Source organism: Pelophylax lessonae (genome assembly GCF_965119305.1).
Source record: "Pelophylax lessonae genome assembly, chromosome: 2".
NCBI lineage: Eukaryota > Metazoa > Chordata > Amphibia > Anura > Ranidae > Pelophylax > Pelophylax lessonae.
In genome coordinates, this window is record NC_138769.1 from 328,780,794 (window position 1) to 328,800,274 (window position 19,481).

At 43.8% G+C, this 19,481-nt stretch overlaps 1 protein-coding gene across 1 annotated transcript in view; it reads left to right on the forward strand.

The window, feature by feature from the left end:
* OSCP1 (organic solute carrier partner 1) overlaps positions 1-19,481 on the forward strand; it is a 68,387-nt gene that overhangs the window by 34,171 nt on the left and 14,735 nt on the right. The window contains exons 3-7 of the mRNA XM_082244716.1: positions 3,757-3,911; positions 9,711-9,878; positions 11,050-11,130; positions 13,308-13,411; positions 18,984-19,112. Of these exons, the coding sequence (XP_082100842.1) occupies positions 3,757-3,911; positions 9,711-9,878; positions 11,050-11,130; positions 13,308-13,411; positions 18,984-19,112 (637 nt within the window). The remainder of the gene's footprint in view (positions 1-3,756; positions 3,912-9,710; positions 9,879-11,049; positions 11,131-13,307; positions 13,412-18,983; positions 19,113-19,481) is intronic.

Genomic DNA, 19,481 nt, shown 5'->3' on the forward strand with positions numbered 1-19,481 from the left:
CTCAGATGTGATGGGGAGGAAATTCTCAGCATAGAAACTCACTGAAAACTGAGCATGTGCAGAGCTGCCAACACTGCTCTGCAAAATCCCTAGCTGCATTGAAGACCTATACATAAGGAGAGACAGAGAAAAGCAGGATCAACCAGGTTTTTTTTGCAGAATACAGAAAACAAATCTCCTAGTGACTCTCAGAGTATGAACAACATGTAACATACCATTAATTGATAGGTTTTTATGATGTGGGTTTAGTGACGCTTTAGGACAGGGGTAATGAATTAAAATTCAAGGAGGTCCGGTCGCTAAAATTTTCTTTGGGCCGAGGTCCGGATCTGAAGTCTGTGCTATGACTCAGAAAGATGGGCAAAACAAAACGTGTTCATCAGCGTTGTTCTTAACATAAAATATGCCCATTTGAGTGCCCCTTAACATAAAATGTGTCCGAGAGCGTGACCCTTAGCATAAAATTTGCCCATCAGCGTGACCCTTAACATAAAATAAGGGGCACGCTGATGGGCACATTTTATGTTAGGGGGCACTCTGATGGGCACATTTTATGTTAGGGGGCACGCTGATGGGCACATTTTATGTTAGGGGGCACTCTGATGGGCACATTTTGTTAGGGGGCACGCTGATGGGCAAAACAAAACGTGTAAATCAGCGTTGCTCTTAACATAAAATATGCCTATTAGAGTGCCCCTTAACATAAAAAATGCCCATCAGTGTGCCCCATAGCATAAATATGTCCATCAGAGTGTACCACAGCATAAATATGCACATCAGCATGCCCCTTAACATAAAATATGCCCATCAGTGTGTACTACAGCATAAATATGCACATCAGCATGCCCCTTAACATAAAATATGCCCATCAGTGTGTACTACAGCATAAATATGCACATCAGCATGCCCCTTAACATAAAATATGCCCATCAGCATGACCCTTAACATAAAATAAGGGGCAAGCTGATGGGCACATTTTATGTTAGGGGCACTCTGATGGGCAGAACAAAATGTGCCCACCAGCGTGACCCTTAACATAAAATATGCCCATCAGCGTGCCCCTTAGCATAACATTTGCCCATCAGCGTGACCCTTAACATAAAATAAGGGGCACGCTGATGGGCATATTTTATGTTAAGGGTCACGCTGATGGACACATTTTATGTTAGGGGCACTCTGATGGGCAGAACAAAATGTGCCCACCAGCGTGACCCTTAACATAAAATATGCCCATCAGCGTGCCCCTTAGCATAACATTTGCCCATCAGCGTGACCCTTAACATAAAATAAGGGGCACGCTGATGGGCATATTTTATGTTAAGGGTCATGCTGATGGGCACATTTTATGTTAGGGGGCACCCTGATGGGCATATTTTATGATGGTGGGATCGCTGATGGGCAAAAGAAAACGTGTAAATCAGCGTTGCTCTTAACATAAAATATGCCCATTAGAGTTCCCCATAGCATAAATATGTCCATCAGAGTGCCCCTTAACATAAAATATGCCCATCAGTGTGTACCACAGCATAAATATGCACATCAGAGTGCCCCTTAACATAAAATATTCCCATCAGCGTGACCATTAACATAAAATAAGGTGCACTCTGATGGGCACATTTTATGTTAGGGGGCATTCTGATGGGCAAAACAAAACGTGTAAATCAGCGTTGCGCTCAACATAAAATATGCCCATTAGCGTGCCCCTTAACATAAACTATGCCCATTAACGTGCCCCTTAACATAAAATATGCCCATCAGCTTGTCCCTTAGCATAAAATATGGGGCACATTTTATGTCAAGGGAGTACTCTGATGGGCATATTTTGTTTCTTTTATGGGGCACTCTAATGAGCACAACAAAATATGCCACTTGTCTGCACACTTGTTAAAGCTTGAGAGGTTTTTTTTTAAATGCAGATATTCCCCTCTAAAAATGTGCTCCACATACCTGGAGCCAGGAGCTGTCCAAAAGCCGCGAACAGGGGGGCGGGGCGTGCACATAGTGTCACACCCTAGCTCGCTGCCCTGCTTAGAGGAAGCCGCAGTCAGGAGCAGGGGGCGGGACGCGCGAGTGACGTCACGCCCCTAATCGCGGCCCGACAGGACACCGCAATGTCTATCAGTCAGGAGCAGGGGGCAGGGCGCGCGCGTGACGTCACGCCCCTACTCGCGGCTCGCGGCCTGACAGGACACCGGCTGCAAGTGAGCCGGGAGCCGCAGTGAGGAGGGGGCAGAATACAGGTGGCGGTCCAGGCGGAAGCATCGCGCGGGCCGCCAATGGACCGCGGGCCGCCATTTAGTGACCGCTGCTTTAGGATATGCTAAGGCCCCTTTCACACAGGCGGACCGTTCAGATCCGCCTGTCCATTTTTTTGGCGGATCTGAACGGTCCCCCCATGCATTCCTATGGGGCATCGGATGTCAGCGGAGACATGTCCGCTGACATCCGACCCGATCCGATCCGTCAAATCTGGACGGATGGAAACCCTATTTTCCATCCGTCCAGCGGATCGGATCGGATGGGATCGGGTGAGAACGGACTGACGGTCCGTTGACATCCGATTTCCCCCATAGAGATGCATGGGGAACTGTCAGCTGTGTCTCCGCACACAGCGCGGAGACACAGCTGTCCTCCTGCTGCTCAGCGGGGGATCGGCAGCTCGATCCCCCGCTGAGAAAAACGGACTCCGTCCAACGGACGGAGTGTGTGAAAGGAGCCTAAAGGGTCTCTTATTCAGTCATTCCTCAGGTGCCAGTTAACGTGCCTTAAACTGCAATTGCTGCTTGTTGAATCAGGAGTGGACCATAGTCTGACAACTAGACTAAGCTATGGGCTCTTTTCCAGGCTGTGTATACTTATCACTAGGCTGGTTTCCTTTAGGCAGCCTAATGTAGTATGAAGAAGTGAGCTCAGGATTTGCTGGTGCGTGGGTACCTTGTAGAAAAATGAGTATATCCAATGTGCCTATTTTATAGTAATGTTGCAAGCCTGCTAGCTTTGCCCTGATTTTACAGGCCTGTCCAGCAACCATTGGGGTAAAGCATTTTTATCACAAATGATGTTGGGCAGTTTTTTTTTTTTTTTTGTATAGGTGAGTTACAGATCACTGTCAGTTTTGTCCCAAAATTTGCCGTGGCAGGGTTGGTAAGTAGAAAATTAGCTGTTGATTGAATGCAAACGCAGTGCTTTGCTATTTACTTAAAGTGCATCTTTAGTTAACTAAACAAAGGCTGTGAAGGAGTGTACTCATGGAGGTACAGTACTTGGTTCTTCCAGTGCTAAAGATCTATGTATGATTTAAATTTTATTATGGTTTAGAACTTTTCGACTTCTGTGTCTCTGTGCTGTTTTACATTGATCACAGCATTACAACAAGAATAGGTTGTGGAGGATGTAATGGGTTATTGAGTATCCCATATCATCAGTGTAACTAACTCTAAACTCATCCACCACTTTACCTCTTTCCAATGGCCATATGCAGAAAAAGGGGGCCTTAATGAGGTGCTGGTGGGGTTAGAACTGTTTGGGGGGGGGGGGGGTCATGCTTTTATTAAAATGGAAGACGGGACTTTTCTAAAACACCCCAAAGCTTTCATATTTGAAAACAATGGTAGGGCAGTACTTTCCCATTTTCTTTGCAGCATGTTTTCTTAACTGGTGCTCTTTAATCAGCTTTATATAATCAATCAATTAGATAGATTGATGATTCTGTTTTTCTTTTCTTATTCTTATGATTGAACACCATTTCTCTTACAGTTATGAATGATATTATCACGACTATGTTTAACAAGAAGTTCATGGAAGAACTATTTAAACCGCAAGAGCTGTACTCCAAGAAAGCCCTCAGGACAGTTTTTGATCGCTTGGCCCATGCTTCTATCATGAGGCTTAACCAAGCCAGTATGGACAAGGTACTTTGGTCACCAATTACACTAAATTGATGTGTTTAAAAAAATAAAAATACCAGTTTAGGCATGATTACACTTTAAGACCTTCTACTGAGGAATACATTTGCATATTTTGCAGCATGGATGACTTCTTCAAAACACAAGCTTCATCCTTCCCTTGCAGTCTGTGCAATACAAAAATCTCAAGCACTCAATTCACCTAGTCCGCGGAAAAATAGACGAATTAAAACAGATGGTTTTATTGCATGCACTCTGTGGGGCATATGTAAGGCCCCTTTCACACAAGCTTTCCGATCAGGTCCGCCTGTCAGTTTTTCAGGTGGACCTAATCAGATGCTCTATGCACCTCTATGGGGCAACGGATGTCAGCGATGACATCTCCGTTCACACCCGCTGCTATCTGATCCGATTCTGTTAGTGAAATCCAGATGGATGGAAACCCTATTTTCCATCCGTCTGAAGGATCGGATAGGATCAGATGAAAACGGACAGGCGGTCCATTTTCATCCGATCTCCCATAGAAGGGAGCAGGGATCTGACAGGTCTGTCTCTGCAAAGTAAGCAGAAACTGAGCTGTCATCCCCCTGCTCAGCTGGGATTGGTGGATCAATCCCCGCTGAGCGAAACGGAGTCCACCGGGCGGAAAGCCCCTTTGAAAGGACCCTAATGGCACTTTTCCACTGCAAGTACGGGCTCGGCTCTACTTGGCCCTGCTTGGCCCTGTTTGGTTTTCCACTGCATGGTACCGCATGGTACGGTGTTGGAACGGTTCGGTACGGTATGATATGGTTTGCTTTTCCACTAAAGTAGTACTAAAGTAGGTGGATGGGATAACAACGATTCTCTGACCAATCAGTGGCTAGTAGTGACAGACAGTCAGCTGCATGCAAAGGATTGTGGGATATGGTACCGGTATGGTACCTCTTGGAACCACAAATGAGGTGGTACTGTTTTAGAGAGCTGTACCGTTCGGTTCCATGTAGTGGAAAAGCGCCGCCGTACCGTACCGAACCGTTCCTACACCGTACCATGCGGTACCAGCAGTGGAAAAGCACAAAAGCGAGCCGAACTGTTCGGTTCCATGCAGTGGAAAAGCACCATAAGAGAACTGACTTTTTGTTTGCTATTATTACTCTGTTGCTTATTATTTTTTAACACCATTTATGGAAGAATTTACTTTTTGTGCATTTTGTGTAATTCTCTGCTTGGAAAATTAGCATATAGGTGCGTACTTAAAAAACGCACCTTAGCACTTTTAAGTCCTGCAACAATTCTGAAGTTGAAGGGCCAAATAAGGGTTTGTTCACACCATGGTGCAGAGACATCAGTTTTTCTACACGCATTCTGCAAAGGCACAAAAAGAAAAAAAATTGTTCCCTATGTGCCCTGTTCACACCACAACGCTGGTATCGCGTGTGGATTTTTTCTGCGCAGGAATCTGCAACGTATATGCAGTTTTTCTGCACAGGAAAAAAACTGACGTGTCATTACCATTGGTGTGGTGTGAACGGACTGACGCGCGTGAAAACTGATGTCAACGTGCAAAATAAAACCTGCATGCAAACTGATGTGTAAACTCCTGTCTGTGCAAGTGAAATCTGCACAGTTTTCCCCTCGGTTTTTATCAGTTGTCATGTACATATGGTGTGAACAATCCTAAGCCCTCGGTCACACCAGTATGACTTCAGGTATGGCATGCAATTTACAAATCATACCTGAATTAGCATCTAATGTGTTTCTTTGGCAGTGACCTAATAGATACGATTTCAAGTAGTGTCATTTGAGAGGTAGTTCATGAATTTCTTTTTCAGGACTTCAGCACAAACGGTCGAACCCCTGAAGGAAAGTTGCAATTAAAGCTCAACACTGGAATTTATGCAAAACACACTTTATTGAAAACTAGGCTGACAAAACAATTCCAGCCACTAAAAAATATACAGCGGGCAAAAAAGACCCCCTGTGACACTTAGTGTTTACAAAAATAAACTCAGTCACTCACAACACCGCACGTAAAAATAGGCCCCATTCATCCAAACTTGCATACCACATATAAACTTGTTTCCTTAAACCTCATAAAGTGAAGTGCACTATGTAATAGATAGAATTTCACAGTTCAAACAAGACCAGATAACACTGCCATATATCAAAAAATGAGGGAAAAAGGAAATGTTCAAAGCCATATAACTGTTCTGGCACAGAGTTGTCAGACCTCTGGGTTTAAGGCCTTATAAGGGCATTTATGGATATTAAGTTCATGCTCCCTTGCCAGGGAAATTCAATTATATTGCTGAATGGCAAAATCATAAAGTATCAAAGCTTTCCATCACATGTAATGCAACCAGGGAAGAAGGCATAGCTGACAGTAATCCTCTCGTCATATCCGGGCTAAGGTCATAATTTAGAAATGGGGGTATTCACAGTGTAGGTATGCAGTTTTGGGAGCTCACAGCTTAGTCTGTATCATTATTTTGATCAGACAGACTTGGTCCGGCCTCCTGGGAATTCCTCAAGGAGCTAATGGATTGCTGTCCCCCATATTAGATGACTATCAAGCCTTTCAAAGAGCTAAGCTCAACTCTGGGACACCAAGTTTAACAGTAGGATGGAATGTGGTGTGGCAGCCGTAGTAGATCGTAGGCAGCTGCCACAGTCACACGCTGTCCCCGCTTCCTCGTCCCTGGTTACGGCATCCGGAAACCGGAAGGAGAACCCGGAAGTCCCCTGGACACGTGGCCATACAATGCGATTAGAGGAGAAGAGATTTAACCTTAGGCTGGGCAGGGGGTTTTTACAGTTAGGGCTACAAGATTGTGGAATTCTCTACCACAAGTGGTAGTAACTGTGGGGAGTATGGCTATTTTTAAAAAGACTCTTGGACGTACATCTCAAGGATCAGAACATTCAGGGCTATGTGAGATGATTACAGCCAAACACACCTACAAAGGTTGAACTGGATGGACTATAGTCTTTATTCAACCTCAACTATTATGTAACTCCGTATCCATCAATGCCCTTATAAGGACTTAAACTCGGAGGTCTGACAACTCTGTGCCAGAACAGTTATATGGCTTTGAACATTTCCTTTTTCCCCTAATTTTTTGATATATGGCAGTGTTATCTGGGCTTTTTTGAACTGTGAAATCCTATCTATTACATAGTGCACTTCACTTAATGAGGTTTAAGGAAACAAGTTTATATGTGGTATGCAAGTTTGGATGAATGGGGCCTATTTTTACGTGTGGTGTTGTGAGTGACTGAGTTTATTTTTGTTAACACTGAGTGTCACAGGGGGTCTTTTTTGGCCAATGTATATTTTTTAGCGGCTGGAATTGTTTTGTCAGCCTGGTTTTCAATAAAGTGTGTTTTGCATAAATTCCGGTGTTGAGCTTTAATTGCAACTTTCCTTCAGGGGTTCTACCCTTGTGGAACCCTGATTCTCTGTTTTGATAATACTTTTAGTTGCTGAAGCTCCCGGTCTTAATTGACCGAATGGTAACAATATTACCAGGAAGCACCATTCCCAATAGTGATTGGGTAACTATATGGTTTTAGGATCCCATTAAACTGTTTTTATTATTTTGGTCATAACATCACTGTTCTTCAATGTGACATGAACAGCACCGCTCACTGAAGTAGTACTGAAGTTGTATTAAATTGTTACAAATCTCATAGAAGTAGTGCTGAAGTAGCACCACTTTAACCACTTCCAGACCGCCCACCGCAGTTTTACGCCGGTATTTTGAAGTTAAATACCGCGGTTTTGGCAGCTATATGGGTATTTTCTTATAGGGCAGGCAGTCCCCTTTACATAAAAGTGGTCCCAGCAGCGCATCACTTTTATGGGCGGCGGGAAATGTCCCCCTCCCGCTGCTTTCCAGTCCATCCATGTCCCAGGCAGGAGGTCGAGTGAGAGCAAGATGGCCCACACTCGACTCGATGGCCTTTGGGGACCAGAGCGACATCATACATTGCTTTCTCCCAACGGCCGTAAAGGGCCCATTTTTTTCATGCTGGAAAAAAAATGACATATAGATCTATATGTAGATGTGGGATCTGAGGTCTTTTTGACCCCAGATCTCACTTTAAAGAGGACCCTACTTATTTCCATTACAAGGGATGTTTACATTCCTTGTAATAGAAATAAAAGTGATCAAAAAAAATTTTTTTTCAAAGGGACAGTGTAAAAATAGAAGTTAAAGTCAATAAGGAAAAAAAAAATTTATAGTGCCCCGTTCCGCCGAGCTCGTACGCAGAAGCGAACGCATATACAAGTTGCGCCCACATATGTAAACTGTGTTGAAACCACACATGTGAGGTATCCCCGTGATTGTTACAGCGAGAGCAAACATTCCAGCTCTAGACGTCCTCTAGAACTCTAAACTGATAACCTGTAGAAATTTTTGAAGCGTTGCCTATGAAGATTTTTAAGTACCAATGTTTGTCACCATTCCACGAGCGTGCGCGGTTTAGAAGCATGACATGTTGGGTATATATTTACTCGGCGTAACATTATTTTTCACATTATAGAAAAAAACTTGAGCTAACTTTACTGTTTTCTTTATTTTTAATTCAAAAAAGTGTATTTTTTCCAAAAAAATGTGGATATGTAACGCAGCTGCGCAAATACGGTGCGACATGTATTGTAAAAATCTCCATTTTATTCTGTAGGGTCTCTGCTAAAAAAAAAAATATATAATGTTTGGGGGTTCTAAGTCATTGTACCTGGTGTGACCGCAGGCTAAGTGTCTACAGTTGCAGTACAGCAGAGAACAGGCAGACAGCTTCTGCTGGGCCACATGATCATGCCAAACCAAATCTGTCACTTTGGTCGCAAAACAGGTCGAAAGGTTAAGGATAACATATTTGCATGCAAAACGCACATGCAAACTGTTGATCTGAGATGCAGCTGTATTAATATATGTTCCCTTATCGTGAGACTTATGACCATCATCATGTCACATGATTGCATTGCAGAGTTGGGTCCTGCTTCTCACCCATGCACATCTTTTTTTCCTCTGACAAGTAGGTCTGCGAGAAAGAGAGAGATTTTTGATTGATTACTGCTATGCTTTGTCGCTGTAAAGCAGCAACCCAGGTTCCCAAGCTTAGAGATAGCAATAGGCAGCAAGTGAAAACAAGACCTAAGAAAGAAGTTAAATGACCTTTAATGGGAGGGTGAAGGCTCGGGTTTTGTAATTCAGGAAGCGTTGAAGACGAAAGATAAATATGACAAACAGGGAACTAATAATTTTAAAAAGTCAGCATCAGCAATCTGCAGTATGTACATTTTCCCATGAATTGTTTTTTTAGTATATAGGCATAATTTTCTTTTTCTTTTTTTTATGCTTTGAATAGAAAATGGGTCCAAACAATGTAATTTGTTCACCAGCAGTAGATCATTACTATACATATTACCATCAGAACAGTGGTGGGTAGATGTGTATTGCAAGATAGTATATAAAGGAAGTGAAATTTCTCCTTTATTTTATACAAGAAGTCAGAATACATATACAAAGTATTTTTTACACAACAATTTTAATGTGCCTCCATTATGTTTCCTCTTTATTAAATTAATACATTGTTTTTATAGTTGGGTTATTAGTGCTCAAGCCATATTGGAAAGTAAGACTATCAATATTTCCACAGTTATCATAATTTACTTTTACCTTTACATTTTTATGCTGTGTGCTGCTGTGTAGTGTGCTATTATTTTTATTTTTTTTAATAAGATAATGTTCAAACTTTAGATTTCTATTACATCTAACATTAGATCTAATGTTCTTTTTTTTTTAATGAGTGCAGCTCTATGACTTGATGACTATGGCCTTCAAGTACCAAGTTCTGTTGTGTCCTCGCCCCAAGGATATCTTATTAGTTACCTTTAATCACATGGACGCTATCAAAGACTTTATCCGGGATTCTCCAAGTATTCTGAACCAAGTGGATGAAACCTTCCGGCAGTTGATTGATGTAAGAAGGGGATTTATAAATATAGACAATATGTGGAGAATGCTTGTGTTGAAAGTCCAGTCAGCAAAATTGTAATGTGGGAACTTAATGTATGAAAGTGTTGAGTTTGTAAACCTGAAGAGAGAGTGGCTAATGACATGTTTTATGAAGTTGTATCACACTCACACGTGTTGGCGTCCTTGCATTGCTCCGTAAAGGCAACCAAGGACTGTTGCAGCTGAACTGATGCTTGGCAGACTTGAAATGCCAGTTGTAAAATATGACCAGTTCTTCAAAGCCTCTCTTTCATGCTATAAATGTGTCATGACAGTGCAAAAAGATTTCTGAACACAGCACACATACAGGACAAGTAGTATTGCTATCTCTTGTCAGTGAGAACACATTAGCATAGGTCACAGGTGTCAAACACAAGGCCCACGGGCCGAATCCGGCCCTCCAAGCCATTTCATTTGGCCCTTGCACCCCTCCTGCAGCTGCTGTATCTCCCTCATCTCTGCCCCCATAGTGCCTCAGCAGACGGCAGCAAAGAGAACAGAACTCCTCTGCCAGATCCTGTGCTTCCCTTTGCAGCTGCAGACAAGACCCCCCCCCCCCAACTGCAGTTGGCAGCAGAGAGAACAGAACTCCTTTACCAGATCCTGTGCTTCCCTTTGCAGCTGCAGAGAGGACCACCCCCCCCCAACTGCAGTTGGCAGCAGAGAGGAGGACACAACTCCTCCTACAGATCCTGCACCTCTCTGTACAGCTGCAGCACCCCCTCCTCTCTGCCTCCACTGGTCTCAGCATTCAGCTGACTCCATCCCTACTCCAGACCCTGTATTTGCTGCTTCCAAGCTCTGCTTCCAGCTTATTCCCAGCAGCAGCACATGGTAAAGGGGATGTACTGTGATGTAAGAGGGGAGGCTCTTGATTTCTGATGGTGGTGGGCTACAGATAGACCTGGCCCTCTGAGGTCGACCATAATACCGCAATGAAATTGAGTCTGACACCCCTGGCATAGGTAGTACTTTCTTACCACATTCCTAGTTTGTGTCTTTTTCCCCCGGGCCAACAGTTTATTGTTTAGAAACTTTTATGTTGTATATGCATGCTTTTTAAACATCTGTATAAGAAGTCGTAAATATATTTTATTTGTGGTGCTTAAAGTTTGTATGTGTCATTATTCCCATAGATGTACAACTGTCTACCTGCTGGTGAGTTTCAACTGATCAGGCAAACTTTGCTTATCTTCTTCCAGGATATGCACATTAGGGTGAGGTTTCTTCTGCTTTTTTTTTGTATATTTATATGATGTGACATATTTCCTATATTTAGTCCTGATCTATGTACTTTTTTTAAGCAACGCAGGCATATCATGACTGGTGGGAAAGGCTGGCAGGGTGCCATTCATAGCTTCCTGAAAACATCACAGCACCTTACCCCAGTACTTCTCTTAAGAAATCTCAGCCCCAATGCAGGCAGTGGGCTGCCTCTTGAGAAGAGTTAAGCCTAGTACACACAGGCTGAATGTCGGGTGGCATCGGCTGATTCAATAGACACAGGCCGACATTCGGCCCGTGTGTACTGCAGCCGGTCCAACAGAAGCCGAAAAAGGTCTACCGATTGGCTCCCAATCAGCGCTTTCAGCCAATGGCTGAGGGTGCTGACCAGAGTGTTCTGGCGGGGGGGGTGTCCAAACACAGTATCACAGCAGGGGCGATCGTTGTACTAACATTGCATAGTTAGTACAGCAGCTGCTTCTGAGCTGTCAGTTATTTTTACATTCAGCCCTGCTGGGTTGAACGAAAAAAATTCTAGTAGTGTGTACCAGGCTTTATGCAGACATCAAAATGCCTTGATCGGTGGGTGTTAGCCTGGAGGGGTGGGCAGTCCTAGGCATGCCGTATTTGCATGCAGACTGCCCTGGGTCATGTCCACATGTGATGTTGAGCGGGTCAGGCATAGTCAGGCTAGATGATGCTGGACACCCTCCAGCCAGGAATTGAAGCGGGCCCTATTTAACTTGCTGCAGCTTTTAGCACACTGAGAAACTCACAGTATGCATTAAAATTTAGATTAAGCAATTTTAGTACAAGAGAGGAGCAAGATGGAAAGTAAGGCTGGAGTTCAGCCTTAAAGAAGAACTTCAGCTTTTCACACATTTTACATAGTTTGTTTGGGTTAAGCTGGCCCAAATGAACTATGCACCTCGCTTACCTGTGAGGTGGCTGGATGTGCAGTATAAACTGTATATAGCTGCGGCTATATACAGCATACCACACTGTTTTCCAGGCGCGAGCAGAGACTTCTTGTCTCATACTCGGAACACAGGAGAGTCTACAGCTTGGGGCTCAGCCATTCAGAGGGAGCGATGTATTCAATCAGTGAATACAAAGCTTCTTCTGATTGGCTAAGTCAGAGAGACAGGATGATAATGACCTCTGCAGATTGGTAGGCATTTTCTCTCAGCTTTAGTAAAAGAATAAGTAACATAAGAATTGTTTCCATGGGTACCTAGTGCAGTTTTCAAATATACCTTAGATATTTAAAGTGGAGTTCCACCCATTTTTGGAACTTTAGATCTTTGTAATCCCCTTTAAAATGGCTTTTACCAATGGAAACTTTTTTTTTTTTTTTTTTGCTAGTAAATACCTTAATTTTGGCTTTATTCCTCCTCTCCTCACTTCCTGGTCCGATCGGCGATGACGTCATTCGGCGATCCGCAGTGTCTGCTGGGATGTATTCTACTTGCAGTCGCTGTATCTGTACTGAGCCGTGCCTGCCCCGCCTCCGCCCCGCCTCCTCTCATTGAATTGCATTGTATGAATGTATTAAGGCTGTTCTCTGCCCAGCCTCCGCCCCGCCTCCTCTCATTGAGTTGTATTGAGAGGAGGCGGGGCGGAGGCTGGGCAGAGAACAGCCTTAATACATTCATACAATGCAATTCAATGAGAGGAGGCGGGGCGGAGGCGGGGCAGGCACGGCTCAGTACAGATACAGCTACTGCAAGTAGAATACATCCCAGCAGACACTGCGGATCGCCGAATGACGTCATCGCCGATTGGACCAGGAAGTGAGGAGAGGAGGAATAAAGCCAAAATTAAGGTATTTACTAGCAAAAAAAAAAAAAAAAAGTTTCCATTGGTAAAAGCCATTTTAAAGGGGATTACAAAGATCTATGTATTCCAACCTATTAAAAATGGGTGGAACTCCGCTTTAAGATGTCAGTGTTGCTTTTAGAAACCAGTCAGATTTAAGCTGAAATTTTCTTGAATCCATAAAAAACCAAGGGGAAAACAAAAAGAAAGGATCTGACTTGACTTGGGCAACATGGACCCTTGTGCTTTTACATGTGACCAGGAAATGCTAAGTTTTTTTTACTAGTTTCCTTAATACTTGCTAACAAAGTTCAATATCTTCTTTGCTAAATGACTAAGATTTGTTCCCTAGGTTTCTATTTTCTTAAAAGATAAAGTCCAAAACTCAAATGGGCGTTTTGTGCTGCCAACGTCTGGCCCTGTTCCTTGGGGGACTGAAGTTCCAGGTCTTATTAGGTGGGTGAAAGGTGATTTTTCGCTGGCTTTAATTTTGATGCATGATTAAAAGGTGGTATTAAAAATTAGTAGCTCCAAATAAAAGTGAAACTTTTTCTGTTTTATACAAATATACTGTATATGTGAATCCATTAACCTATAGATGTTCATTAAAGTGTATGTAAACTCTAAATCTATTTTTCAGTATGTGTGGCATTGTGCCCCACTGTTTGCAGTTTTCTTGAACAAATAGGGTTTTTTGCAAATTTGTTGCATAGATTCTTACTTGGAGATCCAACCAGTGACTGACTTGCAGGCTGGCAGCGCTACATCACAATTAGCAACAACATTATCAGCCGTGTGTGTGGCAGCGATGTGTGTGTTCCTTTAAGTTATTGTTTGGCTTCCTATCTGATAGACCTGATAGGCAGCCTAATGACCAACTGAAGGAGATCATGTGGCAGGCTGACAATGCTGCTGCTAATTCTGATGGTATGGCTTTAGCATTGAGTTTTCATACACATTAGGGCCAATTCGCACCAGCCATTTTTTGCCCACTTCAGGGCGTTGGCAGCTTATTTATTTGAATGGACTGCTTTAACACAACGCATGGTAACGTGTGTGCCTTAATGCAATGCACCAGGGCAGAGAAGTGTGAACACAATATTTGTGATTTTAACAGTTCTTCTTGATGAAAAATTTGAACCAAAGGAAAGCATGTTGTTCAGTGCTGGTTAGCAAAATAAAAGCTAACATTTGAGCTGCTATAAGTAACCCTTCCTTTTTTAATTTCCTCCATGTTTTATGCATTGTATTATACTTATACAATATTTTGCTGTAGTTATACAGAAAACCAGCAGGAGTATTCTAGAAGAACAAACTATACTCATTAAAAATAGATTTACAGACTTTACAGAGGTTACTGTAAACATTTGTTTTTATGGGTACAGTAAATATTATACTAGCTTATTAGAAATGAATCGTAACTGTTAAAGAAGAATTCCAGGTATGGTATATTTTTTTACATAGTTACATTGCTTCAGCCTGGACCAGTGTAACTGTATATACCATAACTGACCCGTGGCCCTGGAAGCCCAGAAATCACTTAAGTCAACACTGTTACTCACACTTGCTTCCGCATCCTTTGCTAAGCGGCCAGCCGCATTCTGAACACAGGAGGTCATCTGCTCGCCACAGGCGCCATTCAGAGAATGCTTTGCAGTTTCTAAATGAATGTAAAGCACTCTCTGATTGAACAAGGTGGATAGGCAGGGCAGTGACATCACGCTCCCCACCTGTTCCAGTCAGAGAACAATTTGCATGCATTCAAACAATGCAAAGCATTCTTCGAATGGTGCCTATGCCGAGTCGGCAACCTACTGTGATTACAAAGCATCAGGTCAGCTGCTCAGCAAGGAACATGGAAGTAGGAGAAGATCATTGGAGTAGCGGTGCCTACTTTAGTAATTTTAAGGGGCATTGAACAAGTATGTAAATAAATATAAGATAAGCAGCACTAAAAGATAAAACATAAATAATGTGCCAAGTGCAAGGGGGGGGCATGTCTGGATATTGAAGGGAGCAGACGTCTCAGTGAGAGCTCCAGCTTCCCTGCCACAGTATTCGGATCCATCCTTTACTCCTGAGCGATATCCTACTGTGTGGGCTGCTGATAACCAGGTAGGGAATTCCCCCTGATCTTATGCCATCCAAAGGGAGATCCGCCAAGAAACAGCCGCCTCCTAGGCCTCAGAGTTCAGCAGCAGAGACACGTGTGCAGGCCATATTGCCTCTCCCTCCTGAGGCTGACCAGGCAGAGGCAGTTAGTGAATCTGCGGAGGCTGTTTCTGGATATGGCATCTGACATGGGAGAGCCCTCACAGCCTACAGTTTCCGGACCCCAGGAGAGTGACTCCTCCACTGTGGACATCCTGAATGCTATAGAGCAGGGGTGTCAAACTCCACTTCCATCGTGGGCCACATCAGCATTATGGTTTCCCTCAAAGGGCCGGTTATATCTGTAATATTAGATGTCCAGAGCACCCCATGCCCCTTACACCCTTACATCACAATGCACCCCCTTACCAGAGGGTGGATCTGGGAAGAAGTGCAGGGTCTGGAGGAGAGCCAGAAAAGGGCTGGAGTCAGCTTCCAGAGTCTGCTGAATGCTGAGACCAGTGGAGGCAGAGACAAGTTCTGCCCTCCTTTTTGATGTGGACTGCTGAGGAGGAGGGGGGGCAAAGACGACCCTTTCTGCAGCTGCACAGAGTACTGCAGGATCTGGCAAAGGAGTTCTGTCCTCTCTCCTGCCGACTACAGAGAAAAGGTGGGGGCAGAGACAAGGGGGCTGCCACAGCTGCATGAGAGGTGCGAGGGCCACATGAAATGGCCTGGGGGGGCGCATTCGGTCCGCGGGCCTTGTGTTTGACACCCGTGCTATAGAGGCTAGTAAAACTACCCTGATGTGCAGGATCAACAGTCTGGCTATTGAGTGCAGCCTGATCAGATAAGACATGGACAAATTTAGATGGAGGGTTTCAGCGGCAGAGGCTCTAGGCACAACCTCTCTGAGCTACGAAACACAGAGAAAGAGGATGCTGAAAACAGGAATAATGTGAGAGTGGTTGGCCTCCCGGAGAGCTCTGAGGGGGCTAATTCTGCTGTTTTTGCAGAGGGTTTTTTTTCAAGGGCATCCTTAATCTGACCCATATATCCTCTGCACACATAGTGGAACATGCACACAGGGTGCTGATGGGGCCTAGGCCGCAGGGAGCACCACCCAGACCGTTCCTGGCGCGATTCCTTAATTATCGCAATCAAGACCTTATACTAGCTGAAGCAAGGAAACAACCGCAGCTAAAATATGAAAATACCACCCTGCATTTCTCCCCGGATTTCTCTCCTGAGCTTCAGAGGCGTCGAAGATCATTTGTGGATGTCAGGAAACAGCTGAGGGAGGAGAGTATCACATATGGCATGGGATCTGTGAAATTCTTTGAGAATCAGTCAGATGCCTCTGAGTGGCTTGATACCCTTGCTTGATTCTCATGCACTTTGCAGCTATATTCCTCTATTACTGTTGGGACCCTCCTTTTGATGGCTGTTGGAGGAGGGGTGTTGACTTGCGACGGAGCTATACCTCAAGCCCCATGTTATGCTTAAAGTCAGAAATTTTCCCTATTTTGATGCAGCTTGCCTAAATCCTCTTTTACTACACCTAATGCGGGATCCGGAGTTCTTTTTTAGAGTCTTGGAGCGAGCGGACCCTAGAACTTTGCATTCCTCCCCTTTATCTACTGTGGAGTACATACACTGACTCTGAGAGGAACAGTTCACAGTTTATGGGAATAAAGCCCCCAAGCCAGTTTTGATATACCATGTTTTTTATGCTGGTGAGACGGAATGACAAATTTTCAGTTGGAGAATTGTTTTTCAGTTAAGGTGCAACTTTTCTATTGTTTTTGTGTTTTGTTTTTTTTCAGTTTTTGACACCCTATTGGAGATGGCTGCATTCACGTTTTGTGCACTTTTACCCTTTGGGCACAGGAGAAGGATTTTTTCATCATTGTTAGGTTTAATGCCTGCGTTAAGTGTTACTTTTGTAGAGAAATGCTTCAGCATGACCAGTGGCACTATATGGCTCTGATGATCTATGCAGGTATAGGGCCCCCATCTAGTGGTTATTTTAGGAACTGCAGGCATGTCTTTAAAGAGGTTGTAAACTCGTTTTAAAAAATTTTTTTTTTTTTACAACCTGCAATAGAAAGACATAATGAGCTAGTATGCATCGCATACTAGCTCATTATGAAATACTTACCTTAGAACGAGCCCCCGCCGTGCCGCTCTCTTACCTGTATGACGGGCGACATGACATGTCGCCCGTCTTCCGGGATCGCAGCATCCGGCCATCTGATTGGCCGGAGCCGCGGTGACGTCACTCCCGCGCACGCGCGCGGGAGCCGACGGTCACGGCACGGGGCTCTGAAGGAACGGCACGATCAGCCGTTCCTTCAGAGCGCATGCGCCAGTGACGTCACTGGCTCCATTAAAGGTAAATATCTCCTAAACGGTGCAAGTTTAGGAGATATTTACAGTACCTATAGGTAAGCCTTATCATAGGCTTACCTATAGGTACAACTTCCTGAGGAGGGTTTACTTCCTCTTTAAGCAGAATTCCACTAGTTTTTGTGTTTATTAAAAGTCAGCAACATAAAAACGTGTAGCTGCTGACTTTTAGGCTACATTCACACCTGAGCGTAGCGTTTTTATGTGATTTTTACCGCGATTTTTGGGCAGGCGTTTTTAGATTGAATAGAGACCAATGGAAAACGCCTGTAATCTGCCCAAAAAGAAGCTCATGTACTTTTTTGAGCGTTGGGCGTTTTGCTCACATCTTCAAAACGCTCAGATGTGAACAGGGGCCATTGAAATGAATAGGATTTGTCTTGTTGGGCGTTTTGAGAGCTGATCCTAGAGCAGAAAAACTCCCCCAAAACGCCTACATGTGAACGGAGCCTTAATAAACACACACTCACCTGTCCTACGATCCAGCGATGTGGCTGCCCAAAGCCTCGCTCCCTGCCCGGCGTCTCTAGTGTTGGCCCCCGGATGTGACAGCTTGCGGCTTTACAGTCGGGTGCGCACTGCGTATGCGCGAGTCAAGCTGCATGTCGTGAATGGCCAGGCAATTATCTACGCCCTCTGATGTGTCCCAGAATATTGCGGGGAGGGAGGGGGAGAGGAGAATTTCAGACTAGGCTGCCCGAGCGGAAGTGGAAGCAGGTACCTGTCAAATCTAGTTACCCGCTTTCTTCCCCCCCCCCCCCCCCAAAAAAAAATATGACAATGCCTAATGTGGCATGTCAGGGGGTTAGGAGTATTTACAGCGGAAGTTCCACTCTTGGGTCCACTTTTGTGATGCAAAAGTGAGACTGTAAACAAGTGAGAAATCAATTCATATAAAGTGCAATCAGTCCTTTACAATTTAAATCACATTCAATATCCAAAAGTGCAGCCTGCAGCAAGTTGATCGATGAGGTCCAACACCAAGCAAAAACACTCAGCATACGCCTCCTTACCGAATGTGTTGGACCATAGATTATAATGGTCAAATAGGCTTGTAATGGGGATCAGGAAGCCAGCATCAACATGGAAATGGATGGCACTCAACAGCAGGAACATATAAATGTCAGAGAGATAGAAGAAGCTGACATAGTGAAGCCCATTTAAACTTTCCAATTTATTTAAAAGTTATAAAAAGTACCTTTGGGCAACTTGTATTATGAAAGAGTGAAAGATAAAGCAAGCTGACGGCTCATGTGGAATCAGAGCCGCGAACACCGGCAAACAGGCCTGCGTGATGTCATAACTGTCAAGCCACTTGGACAAGTATGGTATATACATAGTTACATTGGTTAGGGCTGAAACAATGTAATTGTATAAAATATACCATGTCTGGAATTCTTTAAATTTTTAAATATAATATTTTTTACAATAAAACTGTATGGAATAATATGATGAGCCTATGAAGTGGTATGTTCTGCAGTTAAATGGTTTGTAATGTGTTTTATAAAGGTATTTTCTCCTTTTTTAGGATTTTCAGTTTTAAAGGGGAAGAGGTGAAGAGAGTGGAGTTCCAGAATGGTGGGAATTATGTCAGCCCTCTTCGAGAAGGCTCCTATGATCTGTTTGGTGACCGAGTACTTAAGCTGGGGACCAATATGTGAGTGTTTGATCATCTGTATTACAAAATTTGGCAGACCAGACCCCCCCCCCCCCACACATACACATACACACACAGCACGGACCCACTCTTTTCATCTGTTGTAGACCATATAATACATCTTGTGTTTAGTTTTACTTCATACAACAATTAAAAAGGTCCGGTGCTGCCAGTGACACACCTCCATCCCTAAATATGCATATACAGGGAAACAGAATATTGCTCTAGGACTTTAATTGAGGTGAACACAGGTGGTCACTTGATATAGGGTAAATATATGTTCAAATTTATTTAAACGTAAGGAAAATCATCATACATCTGCCAAACCGATCAGTAGTAAATACATGATAATATACATGCTTAAAAATT